This window comes from Notamacropus eugenii, chromosome 4 (assembly GCF_028372415.1).
Source record: "Notamacropus eugenii isolate mMacEug1 chromosome 4, mMacEug1.pri_v2, whole genome shotgun sequence".
NCBI classification, from domain to species: domain Eukaryota; kingdom Metazoa; phylum Chordata; class Mammalia; order Diprotodontia; family Macropodidae; genus Notamacropus; species Notamacropus eugenii.
The window spans coordinates 158229561-158248540 of record NC_092875.1 but is presented as its reverse complement, the minus strand read 5'-3'; the positions used below and the strand labels follow the sequence as shown (position 1 = coordinate 158248540).

The 18980-nt window shown below is 34.0% G+C and overlaps 1 protein-coding gene across 4 annotated transcripts in view; it reads left to right on the top strand.

The window, feature by feature from the left end:
• Positions 1-18980, top strand: part of DPY19L4 (dpy-19 like 4) — a 60250-nt gene that overhangs the window by 28359 nt on the left and 12911 nt on the right. For all 4 annotated transcript variants that reach the window (XM_072603495.1, XM_072603497.1, XM_072603496.1 and 1 more), the window contains 9 exons: positions 2885-3008; positions 5975-6109; positions 7732-7863; positions 7968-8066; positions 8656-8729; positions 10468-10626; positions 11891-12010; positions 16148-16268; positions 17169-17225. In XM_072603495.1, coding sequence (XP_072459596.1) covers positions 2885-3008; positions 5975-6109; positions 7732-7863; positions 7968-8066; positions 8656-8729; positions 10468-10626; positions 11891-12010; positions 16148-16268; positions 17169-17225 — 1021 coding nt within the window. The remainder of the gene's footprint in view (positions 1-2884; positions 3009-5974; positions 6110-7731; positions 7864-7967; positions 8067-8655; positions 8730-10467; positions 10627-11890; positions 12011-16147; positions 16269-17168; positions 17226-18980) is intronic.

The window sequence follows — 18980 nt, the reverse complement described above, 5'->3', positions numbered from 1 at the left end:
GAGATATGATAGACCTTCAGATAGCTGAAAGACTGTCATGTAGAAGAGAGTTTAGAATTATCTTGCTTGACAAGGGAACTAGGACCAACAGATGGAAATTACAAGGAGGTAGATTTTTGATTAATATGAAGAAGAAAAATTTTGAGTTCTTTTAATAACTTACCTTATATACATTAGCAAATTACCCTTAATTAGAGGCAATAAGTTACTTTTAATTAGAGGCTGGATAGTTACTTGTTGAGGATATTGTAGTGAGAGGCTCATATGTAAGACAGAGGAGTCAAACATGTGGCCCATGATCCTCATGTTGCTTACAATACTCTTGAGTACAGCCCAAACCAGATTAAAATGTAATTGGGAAATATAACAAAATAAATAAAAATATGATAAAACGTAAATAATCTTAATATGTGGTTTTCAATGCCAATATGTGGTCTGCAGGTATCTTTATAAAGGGTTTAGTGACCCCCCATTTCTGTTTGAATTTGACACCACTTCTGTGAGGGACTAGATAGGGCCCTTCCTTCTTTAAGATTCTGCAGTTAATTTCAGATTCCTGTGTCAACTTCCAAATTTTTTTAAAATTTATTTCTATAATAAACAAGGCATGAAGTCGTAAATGTTTTTGAAGACAAAAAGGGTTATCTATGAGGCCTCAATATTGGTATGTAGAGGATTGTTTTGATTTATCCAAAATATTCTTCTACTTTAAAAAAAACTTACTTATTCACTCATGTTGGGTTGGGTTTTTTTTTTTTTTTAATTCATCAAGGAACTAGCAGGCAGTTCTTTAAAAATTTGAATGGAAGATCCAGGCAGTTGTAGCACTTAAAAGTCAGGATATAAAGGCCCTAAAGACCATAATAACACAATTTACTTAGTATGTGAGGTAGGAGGAATTTTTGGGAACTGTAGGGAATAGAAGAGTAGAAGGTTTTGGCTTCTCTCATTTAGTGAATGATGCTATGACCTGTGGAATAGGAGGAGGAGGAGACAAAGGAGCTAGTAGAAAATTTTCAGATGGGTTAAATTCTGTCAACATATTTTATACTAGTTGAAACATCCTTTTCAAGTGTGTTCTAATTTATTACTCTAATATAAAAGATAGTATATTGAAGCCTTTATATGTTATTCATCAACTTCAGGAAACCTTTTGACATTATCTGAAGACCTGGACTGTGGTTGCCTGGAAATCATTTTAGCTTCAGAGAAGTTTCTAAAAATGTTCATGTTATTTTATGGTGACATAGCTATTAATATTAGAGTTTATGGTGCCCTGCCCCATCCTGTCCTATCCTGTCCGTCCTGTCTTCAAGAGAGTATGACAATTTACATTGTATTCAAACTGTGTATCCATGCTGCATGTTTTAATGATGGACTTTAAAAGAATGTTGAACTATTCTCCAGTTTTCAAGGAAACGCTTACAAACTTGTCTTTGAGATAGGCTTATAAAGCCTTCTTTATCCTTAACAATGGTCTGAAATCACTCACAAAGCATATAATAGAGAGATCATAGAACAAGGAGGAGAAATAAATGTGTTGTAGTCTGTACCAGAAAGCTACATAGAACCATTTCCAAATCGAAAGGAGTCAGGAAATTCTGACTACATACGTGTACTTACTAGCATAGTGGAGTAGATGACCAAATGGGGAAAGACAGTGTATGCTTAAAAAGACTAGAGAATCGCCTCAGTGTGGCCTAAAATTCCACTTTGTATCAGCAACTCAAACTTGCCGTAATGTCACAATCATTTCTCAGAACTTACTTAGTGGTTATACCTCAAGCTATACTTAACATATTTAAATGCTATATCCCAGCTTGATGCTGCTTCATGGTGTGGTGGGCAGACATGCCTGCGTAAGTTATGAAAACCTGGCTTTAAATCTAGCCCCTGACATAATGGACTGTAACACTGGGCAAGTCACTTAGCTTCTCTCTTCTCCAAGCAACTCTCTAAGTCTGTATGTTGTAGAATGGTTACTGTTATGCATTGATAGAGGGGAATTTTCCTCATCAAAATTCTCTGCCACATCTGAATCACAGGTGTAGATAAGAGAAAATAAAAAAATTAGGCCTTAAAATGCGCCACATTAGCTAGCATAGAAACTGCTTGCTGTAGCAAAACTCCAGTGATTGGGATTTGTGGCAGGAATGGACAGTAGCCAAGGATAACTTTGGAATACTTCTTTGTTTGTTTTGATCTAGACCCTGTGATTTCATGTGCAATTTTCTCCACATATGCAAATCAGAAACTTGTCTATAAGTTTTAGTTCAAGAGAGCTGCTTGGGCCACTGGAAAGTTATGATGTGCTTACATTCACATGGCTACTAAACGTCAGACAGGAAGGATTTGCGTCTGGATGCTTCTGTCAGTGAGGCCTACCTTTTATCCCCTATGCCAATGCTGCCCCTCTGGACATGCTGTAGGGTAGCTGAAAGTACCTATGGAGAAAAAAATGTCACCAGGACACACAATATAGCACAACTACTACATGTTCTTGTAACTGTGTGTGTGTGTGTGTGTGTGTGTGTGTGTGGTTTAGCAGTGTTATCCCGACAAATAATAGTGGTTGATCTTGGATTGGCATTAGTTAGAAATATGGTGGCTTCTTTTGATCATAGATTAAGAGAACTAAAACATGCTTCATAATCAGCAGGTATGTTTGCAATGATATGTCTCTTTCCTTGGAAATTGTATGGTAAGGACTGCTGCTAGTCCTGTAGTAGCTTCTTCAAATGTGCAGAGCCAAGAAATTTTGGTAGAGATATTAGCTCTTGTTGGCTGTGAGGCTGGCGCTAATAACCAGACAAAGTTTCTAATTACATTGACATTCCAACGAGCTAACTTAATTTGGCTTTTCTTCTATATTTTTTCATTTTAGGGTAGATACAACAAGAATCGAGTATTCTATTCCTTTAAGAGAAAACTGGGCACTACCATATTTTGCATGTCAAGTTGCTGCTCTTACAGGCTATTTGAAAAACAACATAAATACTTCTGTAGAGGTAAAATGCTAAACTCTGGTTTGCAAAGCCCCTGTATACTACCATGTTAAAATAACTTGTCATTTTTCAAATTTACGTATACTGGGGATCAGATAATCAGTGAAACCTGTTGTATATCATTAGGTATATGGTTTTTAATCCTAAAAAACCAGCCAGAATATGGGCCCTGTGGTTGTTTTTAGACAGAAAGATGAGTTGTAATGATAGTTGCATAATATGGTTTAACAGTGAAATGATGACTCCTTTGTCCTTTTCTAGATTAAGCTTTGTCATCACTGGCTGGACTGTGGAAATGTCAATAGATCTTAACTCTAATCACCTTCCCCAGTTTTGGTGCATCAGGCTAGTCTTTTGGCGTAAGAGAATGGATACGTGGGTCAGATTAAACATACACGGACACACAAATACATTCCAGTGACTGTGTGTTAGTTTTAGTTTTATATTTTTTTGAACATTTAACTCTTCTGTTTTTTGTCACCATGTCTTAACTTGGAGAGGGATTGGGGAGAGTAGATAAATGGGTCAGACAGTTGCCCTAGATACTTCCTTAGGTGAGAGAACATAGGCATTAGGTTAAGCATACAAGAAAAGCGTCATCTTTTAAATTCTGTTGTCTGTAAAGAGGAATTGAGTGTGTATATGGTGACATCACTTTCAAATTCCAAAAGAAGAATTAAATTTTTCCCCAAATTTGGCTTGACTGAATCTGTCATTTAAATCATACATCAGTAAGAATGTTCACCAATTGTGAATGTGGTGAAGACAATAGTAATGATGAAAATGAATTAAATGACTTTATTTTAATTGGAAAAGATGTTTAAAAGCTTTCACTGGAAGTATGTTTTTATATTAATTTTAAACCATTTGAATTTGATTAGTAAAAGTTTAAGGTATATTCAAGGGAGAAATTTATATTTGTACCAGTACAGCATACTTTACTTCCAAATGACATCTCCTTCTAAGTCTTGATATTAAAGACCTTAACTCCTATTCCAAGCCTTATACAGTCACTCCAAGCCTGATAGCAGTAAAAACTGCTGTTTTACACTTTTTTCTAATCAATTTTGTAACTATAAAACAATGATCTACTATAGAATGTCATTTATGAAAATCTGTTTATATCTTTCGGACACTCTCAGAGATGTCCCCTATACTCTTCTGTCTGTCTCATTTACTTTTCCCTTTCTCTCTCCCCTTTCCTTCTCTCTCTGTCTCTCTCCCTCTTTCTCCCCTCCCCTATGTGTGTATGTATGTATAGAGAGAGATAGAAAGAAGGTCTATGAGCCTTTGTCCTCTGTCATTTCTTACTCCTGAGCTACATTTCTCAACATATTTTTCACTGTTCTTCCCCATCTATGTTTGCATTGAAGGTCTTACCACGTTCTTCATAGATATTCTCTGCTTCCTTATCCCCTACAACAGATGTTTGCACGTAAGATGACTTCTTTATGATAGTATTTCTAAAATGCATGTCATGGACACTGAGATACATAATATCCAGAAGGCCCATGAAATGAACTTTCTTATTTGCTTTTGGAGTCATGATAAGAACTCGCTCAGCTAACTCCTTTGTCTCAGGTGGGAGGGCTTTTGAGGCATTCTTCCATTTAGCTTGAATTTCCTTCTGTCTTCTCATTTAATTTACACTGAGAATGTTAACTTTGAAATGACTTATTTCCTCCAGCAGGATCTTTCCAGTTAGTCACTGGACACTAGGGTCTTATGTTTGGCTGTGACCAGCTAAGTTTGTATAAATGGCCTAACAACTAAGTAATTCTTAGCACCTTCAGCCCATTAATATCATTGGAAGAGGACCTGCACAGGACTAAGGGTCATTTTGTGTTTTTCTTTGTTTCATTGGTTTCTATAATTAGAGTTCATTGCCAGTTGGCTGCTTACTGAAGATGAACTTCTCCTTGCTTAGCTAGGCTAGGTAGAAAGCAGACATAAGTCTTCTGCCACATTGCACTTAAAAACTTTTCTAGTCTGGTAAAACTTACCAGAGGTGGTACCACTGACAGCCTTCAGAGACACAAGGTCACCTTGCCACAATAAGGCAATGGAGTAGGCCTCTCTATAGGATGAAGACACCATGGATTTACAGTTTTTTTTCTTTGCTTTATTTAGCTGAAATTATCTAAATGTTTCTGATAATAGTTTTGTTTTTAAAGTACTCAAGTTAGGTCATACTTTGGAGAGTTAGGAATTGGTAGCTCTTTTGCTGTTTGAGCCCAATCCAGAGCTAGCTTTCTATTGGATACTTTCCTGCCTAAGTCATGATATTTTATCTCAGGGAAAAACAATTCTTCTTTTATCTAATAGGCTACACTTCTAAAGAAAGGAATCAGGCTGATAGAAATGAATTGCATGTGCTTTCAGCTTCTCTTTATTTTCCTTCTTTTACTCCTCCTTTCTTTTATATTTAAAAAAAATTGCAATTGATCTTGTGAGGATTTTGTATATGTGTGAAGGAGGTTGGTTGGAGTAGACTCTCCTTTAACAGTCATATTTTCTTTTTTTACTTTTTCTCTCATCCTTATTTTTCTGCTGTGAAATCTTCCCGGTAGCAATAACTCACATTTGTACAGCATTTTAAGGTATGCAAAGTGCTTTTCATACCTTACTTAGCTACTTTATGAAATAGATTATGTATCACTTAGTATTTTAAGATTAGGACTTGCTCATGATGGATTTCCTGATTCCAAGTCTGACTTTTTTGCATTGTGACCAGCTGCCTCTATAGCAACTGTCTCCCAAAGGTTCCTTATTCAGAAGACACTCAGTGTTGTTATTATTGTTCAGTAACAATTATGTGGTCTCATAATGGATTGAAATATAGAGAGTTATTGTAGTTTAAAGTTACTCAGGTCTCATAAGAGGTTCTTTGACCCCAGCTTCATAGGGATAACCTTGGATATCAATAACAACACTGTTGATATTTAGGTCATGCCTCTTGTTTCCCCTAGAGATTTTGCTACTTGTTGGTGAGTGCGTCAACATATACTTTCATGATGATGTGGGAATACAGCCACTATCTCCTGTTTCTTCAAGCAATCTCCTTATTCCTCCTAGACTCCTTTTCTCTCATGCAAACAGATAAGGTATTATGACATTTTGAATTTTTTATTTTAAATACAAATGGTTCATTGTTTTCCTTTTGTCTATGCTTTCAAAAACATTTTGCCTTCTAGAATAAATATTATTATTATCAATAAATATTAGAAAGAAACTTGTTCCATAAATCCAGATCATCCTGCTGTTTAAGCTGTCCCTTGAGGGAGCCCTACTTTGGGAATGGGAAGAACAACCAAAAGTACCCATAATGTAAAACCAGTAAAGAAGTATCAGTACATTTTTTTTAATTAGGGTTTCTTCGTCCAGTTATAAAACATATATTTTTTTCTTCTTCTCAAAACCCCCAAACAAATATTTTTTAAAAAGTCATACCATTTAAGGTCTTGAAGCTCCTTGAAATATGCATGACTTGTGAGCTGTCCCTCACCCAGGTGCTGCTCCCTATCACATGAAATTTCCTTTTCATCCCTGAGCCCAGAAATCTCCTTACTAATCTCAAGGTGGGGGGGTGGGGGGGGGTGGAGTAAACTGATTTCTTCCCTTTGATGTATTTCAGATTATTGACTTTGGACTCCTGAAATTCCTCTTTTGCTGACCTAATGTGTAGTTCACACTTGACCTGCTATATTTTATATTGATGGACTCTTCAGTTTTTGAAAGATTCCTTTTCTTCTGCAGTAACTTAGGCCTAGCTTGCTTGCTAATCATGCTATTCTAGGCAGATCAGTTTTAGACACTAGTAATTTTGATATCCTGTACACGTTTATCCTAACTTCTAGTAAAATATTCCTGTGGACTGTTAGCTTTTGAAATTTTACCATTCTTTTCCAGAGTTCAATATTTGTATATTTCAAAAGCAAATACCCTGATCCACATTGTTTTGTGATTATATTATTAATATATTGCAAACATAAACTCAGGAAACTGCCAAAATATCATTTGAATGATTGTTCACTTTTGACATTATTCCTAACTAATCAAACCTCAGTCCATCATTTTGTCTCATGATGTATTTTTATGTAACCCATTTATTAATTATTAGGTTGGGTATGACCACATGATGGATTTATTTTTCTTCTTTCACTAGGATGTTGAATTTAATAGAGATATAATTTGTATAATCTCTGGGCTGACCCACAGAGAGGATGCATTTTCATGGAGTAACACCAAAAGTTGTGAATCTTTAGAGTATTATCATGTTTTAGAGACTTAGAAGTCATGTTTTCACAATTATGACAGAGGTTCGAAAAGCAATTTTACCTGACAACTACTTTTAGAAAATTTTCTCCATCCTTATTAAATTTAGCCCAAAACTGATTTAGAGACATATTTTCACTCTTACCTTCATGTGCAAAGAGTTTTTTTCTACACTGAAATCATTCAATTCATTATCAACAAAAACTTCCATTTGGTATATACTGTTCATGACATTGTCTCATGTTTTTACAAGGAATCATGAAGCAAATTGTAAGTTAGGGTTCAGTTTAGTAAAACATTATGTTTATGACTGAACTAAGGTCAATCAGAGAAAAGGTGCTTTAAAATTTAGCTTATTCTTTGACATTTCAAAGAATCAGTATTAAAGAATGAAATAAATTTTAAAACACGTTTTATTTTATTTGAATTGGTTTTATTTTTGTCCCGACAGGTTCATGAAGTATACAAAATCTATTTATTGTCCCTCTTCCTGGGATATTTACTACAGTTTGAAAATCCAGCTTTATTGGTATCTCCTTTATTAAGCTTAGTAGCTTCCTTAATGCTTGCTAAATGCCTGCAGGTAATTATGGTCTAACTTTGTTCTGTGGTGGTTGTTTTTTAATTCATTTTTTTAACTAGTGAACTTAGTTCATACATATATTTGTTCAAAAATTTTGTTTACAGCTGAATGTGAAAAAAGGAACTCGTATAGCCAGAATGCTGAAAGTGATGTATTTTTATTTAATATTTACACTAACAGTGATGCTGAATGTTGTAATGAAGGTAAGCTGTTCTCAAAGATTAGTAAAGAAAAGCTGAATGATAAAATATTGAATATGATTGTCCACTAACAATAGGAAAGCAACAAGGTGACAATGTTTTTAACATTATAATTTTCATTTGAACATTGACCAGACGTAGTTGTGTTGACAAACAGAAGGAGAGGACAGATCTTCAAAGAGCAAGAATAACTTAGATGTCATGGGGGCCATTATTCAAAGTAACAAGACTTTTAAAGGAGGACTCCTAGTAGAGACATTGTATTTTCTAAGTTAACTGAGATTTCCTTCTGAAAAGTTGTTTTACTTCAACTTTGAGTCATCTTTTAAAATATACTGTTTTTAATATATATTGTTTTATGTTTTTATAGATTATATTTTTCACTTAAAATTTTTAATTGCCATTACCCAATCTAATCATAATCAAGTAAATGCGTTTCAGAAGAAAGGGCTGTGTGTTGCTTTATAAACAGTTGAGCTCATTGTTAACATTCATATCATTAATTATTATGATTTTGCCTTGTTATTCTTCGGTATTTGTTCTTACTATATTAACATACATAAACATATCTAATTGTCTTTTTTCCCCTCAGACATTTGTCCCACACAAAGAAAATGGGCACATGTTAAAATTCCTTGAGGCAAAATTTGGACTAAATATGACTAAGTAAGTTTGACCTTAATAAAAATAAAGAATAAGCTGTTCAATATAGAAAGAATTATATAGAAGAATTAAGGAGATTTTTTTCATCTTTTAAAAAAATTACATTTAGATCCTTACATAGAGAAGATGTGATTTTTTAAAACCCTGTATTACATTAGTGCCAATTTTTCCCTAATTGTGATAAATCAAGAGGATAGGACAGGTAGGGGAGGGGTTTAAAAGAATAAAGAGCCACATTAACTTAAACATAATTTAGGGTCAATGTTAAAGGCATGACAATTTTAAATAAAGATTGCTTAGGGTAAGATGTTTCCTAAATGAACTGAGAATGCCATCTGAAAAGTTGGTTTGATCCTTGGGTGAAGAAATTTACTTTGTTGATTTTTATTTAAAACACTTAGAGGAGGAGCTTTTCTACCAGAAGGAAGATCCTGTATCAGAAGCAATTTGAACTCTCCTATACTAGGTACATGATTCTGCATAAAATCTGACAACTGTTACGAACTCTCAGAATTCAAGTACATTGTTAGGAGTGTCCCCTCTTTGTTAGCCCTTTTGAGTTCTGTTACCCTTTCTCCAGAACCATGAAGCAAATACTTGGTTATTTCTTTCTTAGAAAAGCATATTTATGCACAATGTATATGTAACATATACATATACATATGTAACAAACCATTTTTCCATTGTAATCAGATATAAGTTACAAGTATAATCTTTAAAATCCAAATTAAGATTCAGCCTGAACTTCAGTACTTTAAGGATCTGTGTGCTTTGTCGAGTGCGGGTACACCTTTGAAAGATGCAGATTGTAACCTCTTTAAGAATTAGTTAGTGTTGTATGAGAAATGAGAATGTTTAGTCTAGAGGAGAGATGGAGAGAGAACATAATAGTTGTCTTCAAGTAGAGCTTTGTGCACGTGGAATTAGACTTGTTCTGCCTGACTCCAGAGGGTAGAACTAAGCCATGGGTGGCTGTTGCAAAGAGACAAATTGATAAAGAAAAAAATAGCAATTAGAGTTCTCCAAAAGTGGGCTGGGCTGCTTTGGGGTGTTTTTAGTTCCTCTTCATTAGAGGTCTTCAAACCAAGGTTGGATGACCACTTCTTGGTATCTTGTAAGGGGAGATCTTGATTAAATAGGGTTTGATTAGATGAGTCTAATAGAGTCAAGAAGGCTGAAGATAAAAAGGGTCCTTTTGACAAATGCATGCTTAGACAACTGAAAAGTGCACGTTTACATTAAAGTCCAGCCTTTCGTTTCACTTTAAGCTAATTCAAAGCCATATTTTTCTGTGCAGCATTTTAACCTTAAATTTCTGTTGTTTAAATACATTGTTATATTTAACCTCAAATTTAAATCAGCAAATAGGTACTTTTTTGTAACATAAACTTGAATTGTGTTCCCTTGTGCCAACAGATGTCTGTGATCAGTGATTTCGCTTGGTTAGAATATTATCTTAATGAAGCCAAAATGATGGGGGTTTTTTCTCCATCTGGGGCAGTTAGCTAAAAACCCTTCAATGAGTGGGAGTGGATGATAAAACACAGATTCAAATATAACATAGATACTTAGCTTCTGGAAAAATAGCATCAGCGATTTATACAAAGAGAGATCATTGTTATACTATTGCAAATATTCTTGAAGAGCAAAGTTTTCAGTTTTTAATTGAAAGATATTTTGATATTCAGTATACATGAAAACCTCTGCTCTTTTTCACTGTCATGCTTTTTTTTCTTTATAGGAATTTTACAATGAATTGGCTCCTTTGTCAAGAATCCCTGCAGGCTCCATCTCAGGATTTTTTTTTGCGATTGACACAATCATCTTTATTGCCTTTCTATATCTTAGTTTTAATTATTTGCCTTTTTTCTGTGATACAAGTTATTTTTAGAAGAATCAAGTAAGTATCCAGGAGGTAGGGAAAAGTGCCTGGGTTCAGAAGACCTGAGTTTGAGTCTCAGCTCTGCCCCTTGCCTATTGTATTTATTTATAATTTAGCACTAATTTATTTATAATTAGCACTAATTTGAAGTTTCAGTGTCCACATCTGTAAAATGGGGATAATCCTTATACTCTCTACCTAGAAGGTTGTTAGAAATATCAAAAGAGAAAAATTTTTGTAAAGCACTTTGTAAATATAAACATATTTTCAGCTTATTGTTATTATCCAAAATACTGTAAATAAATGTAAAGTTCCTGTTTTGCAATACATTTACATTTTCTAGTAAATAAGAATTTTAAGTTCATCCTTCACTACCTTGTCAAATTCTGTTATTTGTGAATAGTTTACCAGTTAAAATTGAAACTTAATCTTAAACAACCAAAAATATGACATCTAACCAAATATAAACTCGGCATCTGAATAAGCAGTGAAACTTTGCAAGATAGATACAGATTATTTTCGGTTTATTCAGAGGTTGAGTTGACTCTGCAACAAAAGTAACTGCCATTACTTCCATTTTCGTTAGTAAAAATAAAGCAGATAATCTGATGTTAATAGAATTTATTTTCTTTCGAAATGGTAATGTTTTGTTATTGTACTCATTATTGTAAGAAATATCCCTATCCTCTTGAATAAATTTTTACAAAAGAAGTTTGCTTAGTAGTATAATATTTAAATAATAGCAACATGTTTATAACTTTTAAAGATCTGGTCAATTTTGTTCCTTTTGGTAGTGCAGGTGATATAATAGTTAAATTGTCTTCTTGAGAACATTTTCATCATTTTATTTTTAAAAAGTCCTTTGCAAATTCTTAGTTTTAATGGCTTAATTTATTTTAATTAATTTTAGCCAGTATACTATTAACTACCAGTTATTTTAACATTCACTAATGAGTACTAACTGGCCTGGGAAGTCTGAAAGGCTTTTCAAAAGTTATATTTCCTGAACAGGTTTTCATTCTTGAGTCAGTTTGGCATCACATAATGCAGCTGGCATTCTCTGTAAGTCATCTGAAAAGACTTGGAAGTCTACTCTCTGGATTAAATGGCTAATGCTAATAGGTCCAGATATTTGGCTATAGAAATATTTCCAAAAATCTTTGATATTTCTTTCATTTAATATTTGAGTTATGGGTCGTGACCAGATTCAAAGAGGGCAAAACGTTCTTGAATTTTTGGATATGAATTTGTAAAAAATAAAAATCCTATTTTGTTTCCACAGTGGCAAACCCCTAAAAGAAATAGTTACTCTTGAAGATGGTCGAATTGGAGAAAGACCAGAAATAGTCTATCATGTAATTCACACTATTTTACTGGGTTCTCTTGCAATGGTGTTAGAAGGGTAAGTGTAAATTTATTTGGCCCATGTATTTTTAAGGTGAGTTCATTTTCTCTTTTGGCAAAAAGATAGTTTAGGAAAGTGTGTATAAAATTTTATGCAGCTAAATCCATGCAAACTCATGATTTCCAGGAATTCATGCTGGAGTGTTATCTAGCTTCTTCCGCATTTTGAAATTTAATAGAGTACCCCTTCATTCTCATTTCCTTTACAAATTATTATCACGCTTTATATTTAGATAAAAGGAATTTGTAGTCTTCATTTGCATAATCATTTTTCATGTATGTACTTCTTACATAAATTTGATAGGACAACGATAGGACAATGTCAAGCCAAATTTGTGCCATAATTGCTTAGTCTGAATTTTTCAGGTGATCCTTGTTGTTATATTGATATTCATGCCTTCTGATCTTCATCCTTTTCTTCTTTTTTCTACCTCTACACAAACTCAGAATTCCTAATCAGTTATTAAACCTCACAGAAAATCATTTAACTTCACAAGAATTGAGTGTCTACAGTAATGGCCACATTGCAGTGACTAGCTTTGATAGACCTAGTTGTTCTGAGCAATGCAAGGAGCTAAGACAGCTCCAGAAGACTCATGATGGAAAATGGTGTCCACATCCAGAGAAAGAACTGTGGGGTCTGCATGCAGATAGAAGCCTACTGTTTGCTCTTTTGTTTCATTTTGTTTTTTCTTTCTCATGGTTTCTCCCATTCATTCTAATTCTTCTTTACAACATGACAGATATGAAAATATGTTTAATAAGAATGTATATGTAGAGCCTTTATTAGATTGCACACCATCCTGGGGCAGGGAGAGAGGTGGGAGGTGGACAAAATTTTAAACTCAAAAACTTATGAAAGTGAATGTTAAAAAACTAAAATTAAATAAATCAATTTAAAGGAAAAAAAAGAATTAAGTGTCTACCATGTGTACAGCTCTGAGGACATAAATGTGGAAAAACACATACTGCTCTCAAAAAAAAAAAAAAAGCATCCCATCAAGCATACACACATACACCAGTGGTTTCAAACTCAGATGGAAACAGAGCCTTGTGGGTTGCACATTGACTTCAAAAATCACAAATTAACATGACCAGGTTGCATTATATTTTTATTTATTTTGTTAAACATTTCCCAGTTACCTTTTAATCTGGTTCAGACTACACTTGGGAGGTTTCAGGCTGTGAGTTTGATACCTCTGACATACACAAATGATTATGATACAAGGTAGAATTTATCAAGTACAAAAGAAAGGTTCAGAGAAAATGTAATAAGTTTAAGAATTTCTTTTAGCCGTAGGGATTAGGGAAGGCTCCATAGAAGATCTATAACCTGGTTTAAAGGGCAGAGAAGATTTTTAATGTGTAAAGACATGCATTCCATGTCTAGGAATGTCCTACTCAAATAAATAGAGTTGTGAGAGGGCAAGATGACATTGAAGAATAGCTAGCAGTCCAGTTTAGTAGAGAGAGGTCAGATGACTTGCTTGTGGTCACATGAGTGATTCTGTTCTTATTAGGCTTAAGAGTACCTTATTTTTTTTTTTTATTTTGAGTAATTTTATTCTTATTAACTCATTAAAATGACTTAAGTATTTGTACCTTTATCATTTTATTTGATGGATGTAATCTTTACATATTAATAAGTAATGAAAATTCATTCCTCTAGTAAGAAAAATAGTATGTTTTATAATGATAATTTATATAAGGTTCTCCTTTGATTCTTACAACTTAATGAGGTAAGTGCTGTACTTATGCCCAATTTACAGATAAGGAAACTGAACCTTACAGTGGTTAAAAGCCTTGTCTAGGATCACACAGCTAGCAAGAGGATAACTAAGTTAGGAGTTGAACTTAGGTTTTCCTGAATTTAGAGGTATCAAGTTCAGAGTCTCTAGATGCCCTGCAAAACTCCTGATTAAAATGTAATTGGGTATTGTTTAACCAAGTATAAAAATATAACACAACAGAGAAAATGTTAATTTGTGGTTTTCTAAGTAAACATTCAGCATTTCTATTTGAGTTTAACACCACTACACAACTTCACACTGTCTCTACATTAAAGAATTAAAGTATACCTATTATATTCTACAAACAGTACTTAGAATTATATCACTCAAAGCTTAATAGAGTATATAACCCTAAATGTATCCCCCAACCATAATTGTTAGCAAGTTCTTCAATGATTTCTAGGCATATTTTTAAAGCTGTTTATTTAGCTTGGTAAATATTCCATAATGATCTATTAGCATAAAAATATAACTCATTGATATCTGATTTTTAATCTTTTACACTGAGGAATTGAAGCTATGTGGCAAGGTTGAATCCCCGCTGCTTCCCCTACCCTTTCAGTGACATTCTTGCAGCCTCTTATTTCTTATTTCTCTGGCATTCCTGCCTTTGTGTGAAGCCCATCTTCCCTAATACGTTTGCAAAAGACCTTTCTAATTCTTATTTTATTCCCATCTTTCATTTTTTCTACTACATAATTCCTTCTGTTGAATCTTTGATTCCCCAGTGATTCATCTTTTCCCATGCAGCCTTCCCTCACTTGTCTTCTCTTCCTTCTTCAAGCAGAGGCTTATCCTTTTGGTGGGTGGGAGTTGGGGGGAAAGGAAGGTTTTAATATCTAAAAAGTTAAAAGTTATACTTCTTTTTTGCTATGACCTTGTTTTTGTGAAAATCTTTTAGTGTTGAGACCATCTAGTGAATTTGTTGCAGAGAGTTGCCAGCAGGATACAGTGAAAAGGGCCCTGGGAGTTGGGAGGTCTGACTTGAACCAAGATTCTTCTATGTATTATGTACCTAATGTGGCATTAGGTATGCAGGTAGCAAATCTCTTGACCTCTCTGAGCCTCAGTGTCCTCATTTACAACTGGACTGGATCTCTACGATCTGTTCTAGTTTCCGTTCTCTCATGACTTTTGCTTGTGCAACAGTCGTCTGCCAGAATCAACTGCTGTCCTTTCTTTTAATCATTTAAGAACCTAGTATTTTCATTGTGTCAAATCTAAACTACTTAGAATCCTCATGTCACTCTCCTTTACCACTCCCCCCCAAATACATTTTCATCCATAAACTATTTCTTTACTCCAACCATGCCAGTCTCTTTGCCATGCTAATACATGTAATTTGCTAATCTCTGCACTGTTCCTGTACTCATACCATTCCCCTTACCAAGGAAATCCCCCCTTCCTTTTGCAGTTACATGTCCTTTTGAGATTCTATATGCAATTGACCTCTTAAGAAGAAACTTTCATACTATCCTTAGGCAGATTAACCCTTAATTCTATTATATGCTGTACCATAAGCATATCGTTTTACCTCTCTGAGCCCTCAGTTTCCTCATCTGTAAGATGAGGATAATATTTGTTGTACCTGCCTTAAAGGGTTACTGTGAATAAAGCACTTTGTAAACACTGTGATGTAAGTTGTAGTTACCATGGCAGGCAGTAGGTGTTCAGTAAATCTTTGTTGACTCATTGAATGAACATTATTTCTTAGTTCCACAGCTATCCTATTATGTAAATACATGTTGATTAATATAAGTAAATGTGAATTCTCATATAGAGGTCTTATATGTAATACATCCAGATAATAATCTGTCAGCGTCAAGTACCAAGGGACGTGTTATACAAAGACAATATTATTCTCTGTGCTGTTGGCCTTTCAGATTAGGGGATGTATCTTCTCCTTTAGTGTAATGTATGATGACTTTTATTTAATTTATTTTAATATTTTAAAAACAATCCATATGTTTCACATTTACTGCCTCTTGAGTTGTGTGAGTTTACTATCTACTTTGTAACTAGTATTTCCTTACATGTAGAAAACTCAATGTGCCAGTTATGGTGCTATAGATTTTTGAGTGTGTTTTACTTGATTTTCATTCTTCTGTAGTTTGGAGTGCTAATCTTTTGAATCTGTCATTATATAAGAGATTCCATAGGTATCACAATTATGTCATTGGCTGTGAAATAATTTAGTCGGTTGGTAAAAAGGCCCAGGCTTGAACTATTCCTTATATAATTTTACAGTATTATTTGGGTTAGAACCATAGCTCGTGTTGACCAGAGAAAAAGTATTTCTCCCAAAAGTTCAATGGCTCATCTTTATATCATTTTTTCTCCTCCAGAATGAAATACCTTTGGACTCCTTATGTGTGCATGCTTGCAGCATTTGGTGTATGTTCTCCTGAACTTTGGATGACCCTTTTCAAATGGCTTCGATTGAGGGCTGTACACCCAATATTTTTGGTGAGCTGTTGTTCTGTGTTGTAATGCTAATGAATAAAATTGGAATAACACAGAATAGAATAAGCATGAATAAGATTACTGGGATTAAAAAGCATAAAGCATGAAAAATTTGGAGTGATTGCCATGTGAGAAGTCTTTAAAAATTAGTTGAAGTTATGGTTATCTTTCTAATGTTAGATAAACCTAGTTGTAGAGCGTTAATAATAATCAGATTCTTTTCTTCTGATAACCATGCCAGAGTAATTTATAGCAGTCTTATCTTAGAACCTTAACAGTTGGCACCCAGCCACTTAGTGATTGTAATTCAGCTAATTCATGAGCTTTCTATGACTTGTAGTAACTGTCGTGTGCTGAGTAGGTATGTACTCAAATGTGTTAGAATGATTCACATTTGAATATATGTTGGGAGATGTTATTTTTTACTTTTGCTTCACTTGTTTCTTCCATTTTCAGTTATGTACCTGGTCTTTGTTTTTGTCCATATTCAGGCAAGATGTTATTTACAACTATTTGTTAGTTATTCCTTTTAACAATGTCCTAAACAAAAAGTTCATGTAGAAGGAAGATTGGACATGGTCTTTATTGTCAGTCATAGCACGCACAAGTAGGACTAGCAAACTGCAAGTAGGGGGGTTGGATTTTATTCAGCATAAGGAAGGATTTCATTAAAATTATCACTAGAAGTGTTTAAACTAAGGCTAAGTGACAAATTGACAAGGGGTAAGAAGATATTATAAAGGAAATTCTATGTTCAGTCAGAAATTGTACTATATGACCTCTAAGGTCTTTTCTGGTTCTATAATATTTAGATTACCTTAAGACCTTTTGTACTATAACCAATAATATAAATGAATGTGAAAAGCTTAATGATCCCTGACTCTTTTTGTTTTAATGTCTTAGGCTCTTATTCTGAGCATGGCTGTACCTACTATCATTGGTTTTAGCTTATGGAAAGAGGTAAGATCTTTTCTTCTTATTTAAAAATTTATAGGACTATTATTATATTGTGGTAGAAATTAATAGGCTTTCTATCTAATCCATAATGTAGCTTAATGTATTGAGTAAAGATGAACTCTAGGTATTTATAATTGCAAAGTTATATAATAAAAAGCTAAAACCTTTTCAGACTACAGTCTGTCACAAATAAAATGTTAACTGTTGCCTAATACTACTACTGCTTTAATTTTTTATTGGTAAATGATACTGATTTAAAGATACAGAAAATGAAAACTACATGCCATTTAATCTTTATATGGAGGAACTAAGTAGTTTTACAGAGACAAAATCCTTGTAAACATTCTAGTCAAGTATATCTAAGAGATGAAATTTTGATACTCTATCTGTTAACTTTATTAAAAAGCAATGTTTAGCACTGGGATTCAAGAAACATTTAATCCTGTCAGTTTTATTTTTCATCTTTAATCTATGAAAAGGCAGCCTGTCATAGTGGTAGAGAATGCCAGGAAGACCTGGTTCAAGTTTTACCTCTGACACCTGATAGGTGACACAGGTCAGGACAGTTAACCACTCAGTCATTGCTCTAGACCAGAGGTGTCAAATACACAGCAGGAACCAGAGTAAAGTATAATTGAAAAATATTTAACAAAATAAAAATATAATAAAACATGTTAACATGTGGTTTTTTAAGTTAATATATGACCTCCAGAGATCATTATGTATGGTTTAGAGGGATCATCCCCCATTTCTGTTTGATACCATGACTCTGGACAACTCTGAGACTTGTTTCAAAGATGATACCAACCTGCATTAGCCTTCCCTGAGTGTCCCCTCCACCAATGAAATAAAGTTTCAATACCTCTCCCTAACCTGTGATAGACAAATTATTGTTGTTACTAAGACAGACTAATAACATCTTATCTTATATTTCTTACTTGTTATGTCTTACCTATGAGTTGTTCCCATTGGTAAGATGTGAGAATAGAGAGTAGATTGCAGAGATGTGAGAGCTTCCCTAGAGTCATATAACAATTGAATTGGTAAAATGTAATGTAGCATTTGGCTTTCCTCTCATTTTCTTAGCTTGCCACTTATGAAGCTCTTAAAATTTTTGGTATGAGGCAGTCTTACCATACACAAATGGATTTTGTAAATATCAGTAATTAATTAGAACATGTAAGAGTGGCTATTTTTAGAGAATTTTACCCTACAAGAAGTCATAATGTAGAGTTCATACTTTTTTGGTGTGGTTTTGTTTTGTTTTTGTTTTCTGAGGGTTTTTTTGCAAGGCAGTTGGGGGTTAAGTGATTTGCCCAGGATCACAAATCTACTAAGTGTAAAGTGTCTGAGCCTGGATTTGAACCTCCGGTCTTTCCAACTCCAGAGCCAGTGCACTATTCACTGTGCCACCTACCTGCCCCTAGTTTTTTGATTCTCTAGGGAAACTTAATATCTTAGGAAAGCTACTGACTCTATTGCATAATCAATTTTATGAGTCATTGATCCTACAGTCTTAGATGGGTTACCTAATATGATTTGTATAAGATCTAAATCTAAAATAACAAATTTGGTATTTAAAGTAAAGATGAAATAAGAAATTGGGGGATTGTCTTCATTATGAAGTCATCCAAAGAACTGATGCCAGCAAAACTGATAGTTGAAAATAAAATACTCTGCCAATCCCCGATTTCCTAGGCATCCATAAAATACAAATGCTATAAATACATTGGCATGTATGACACATGAAACTTAGTA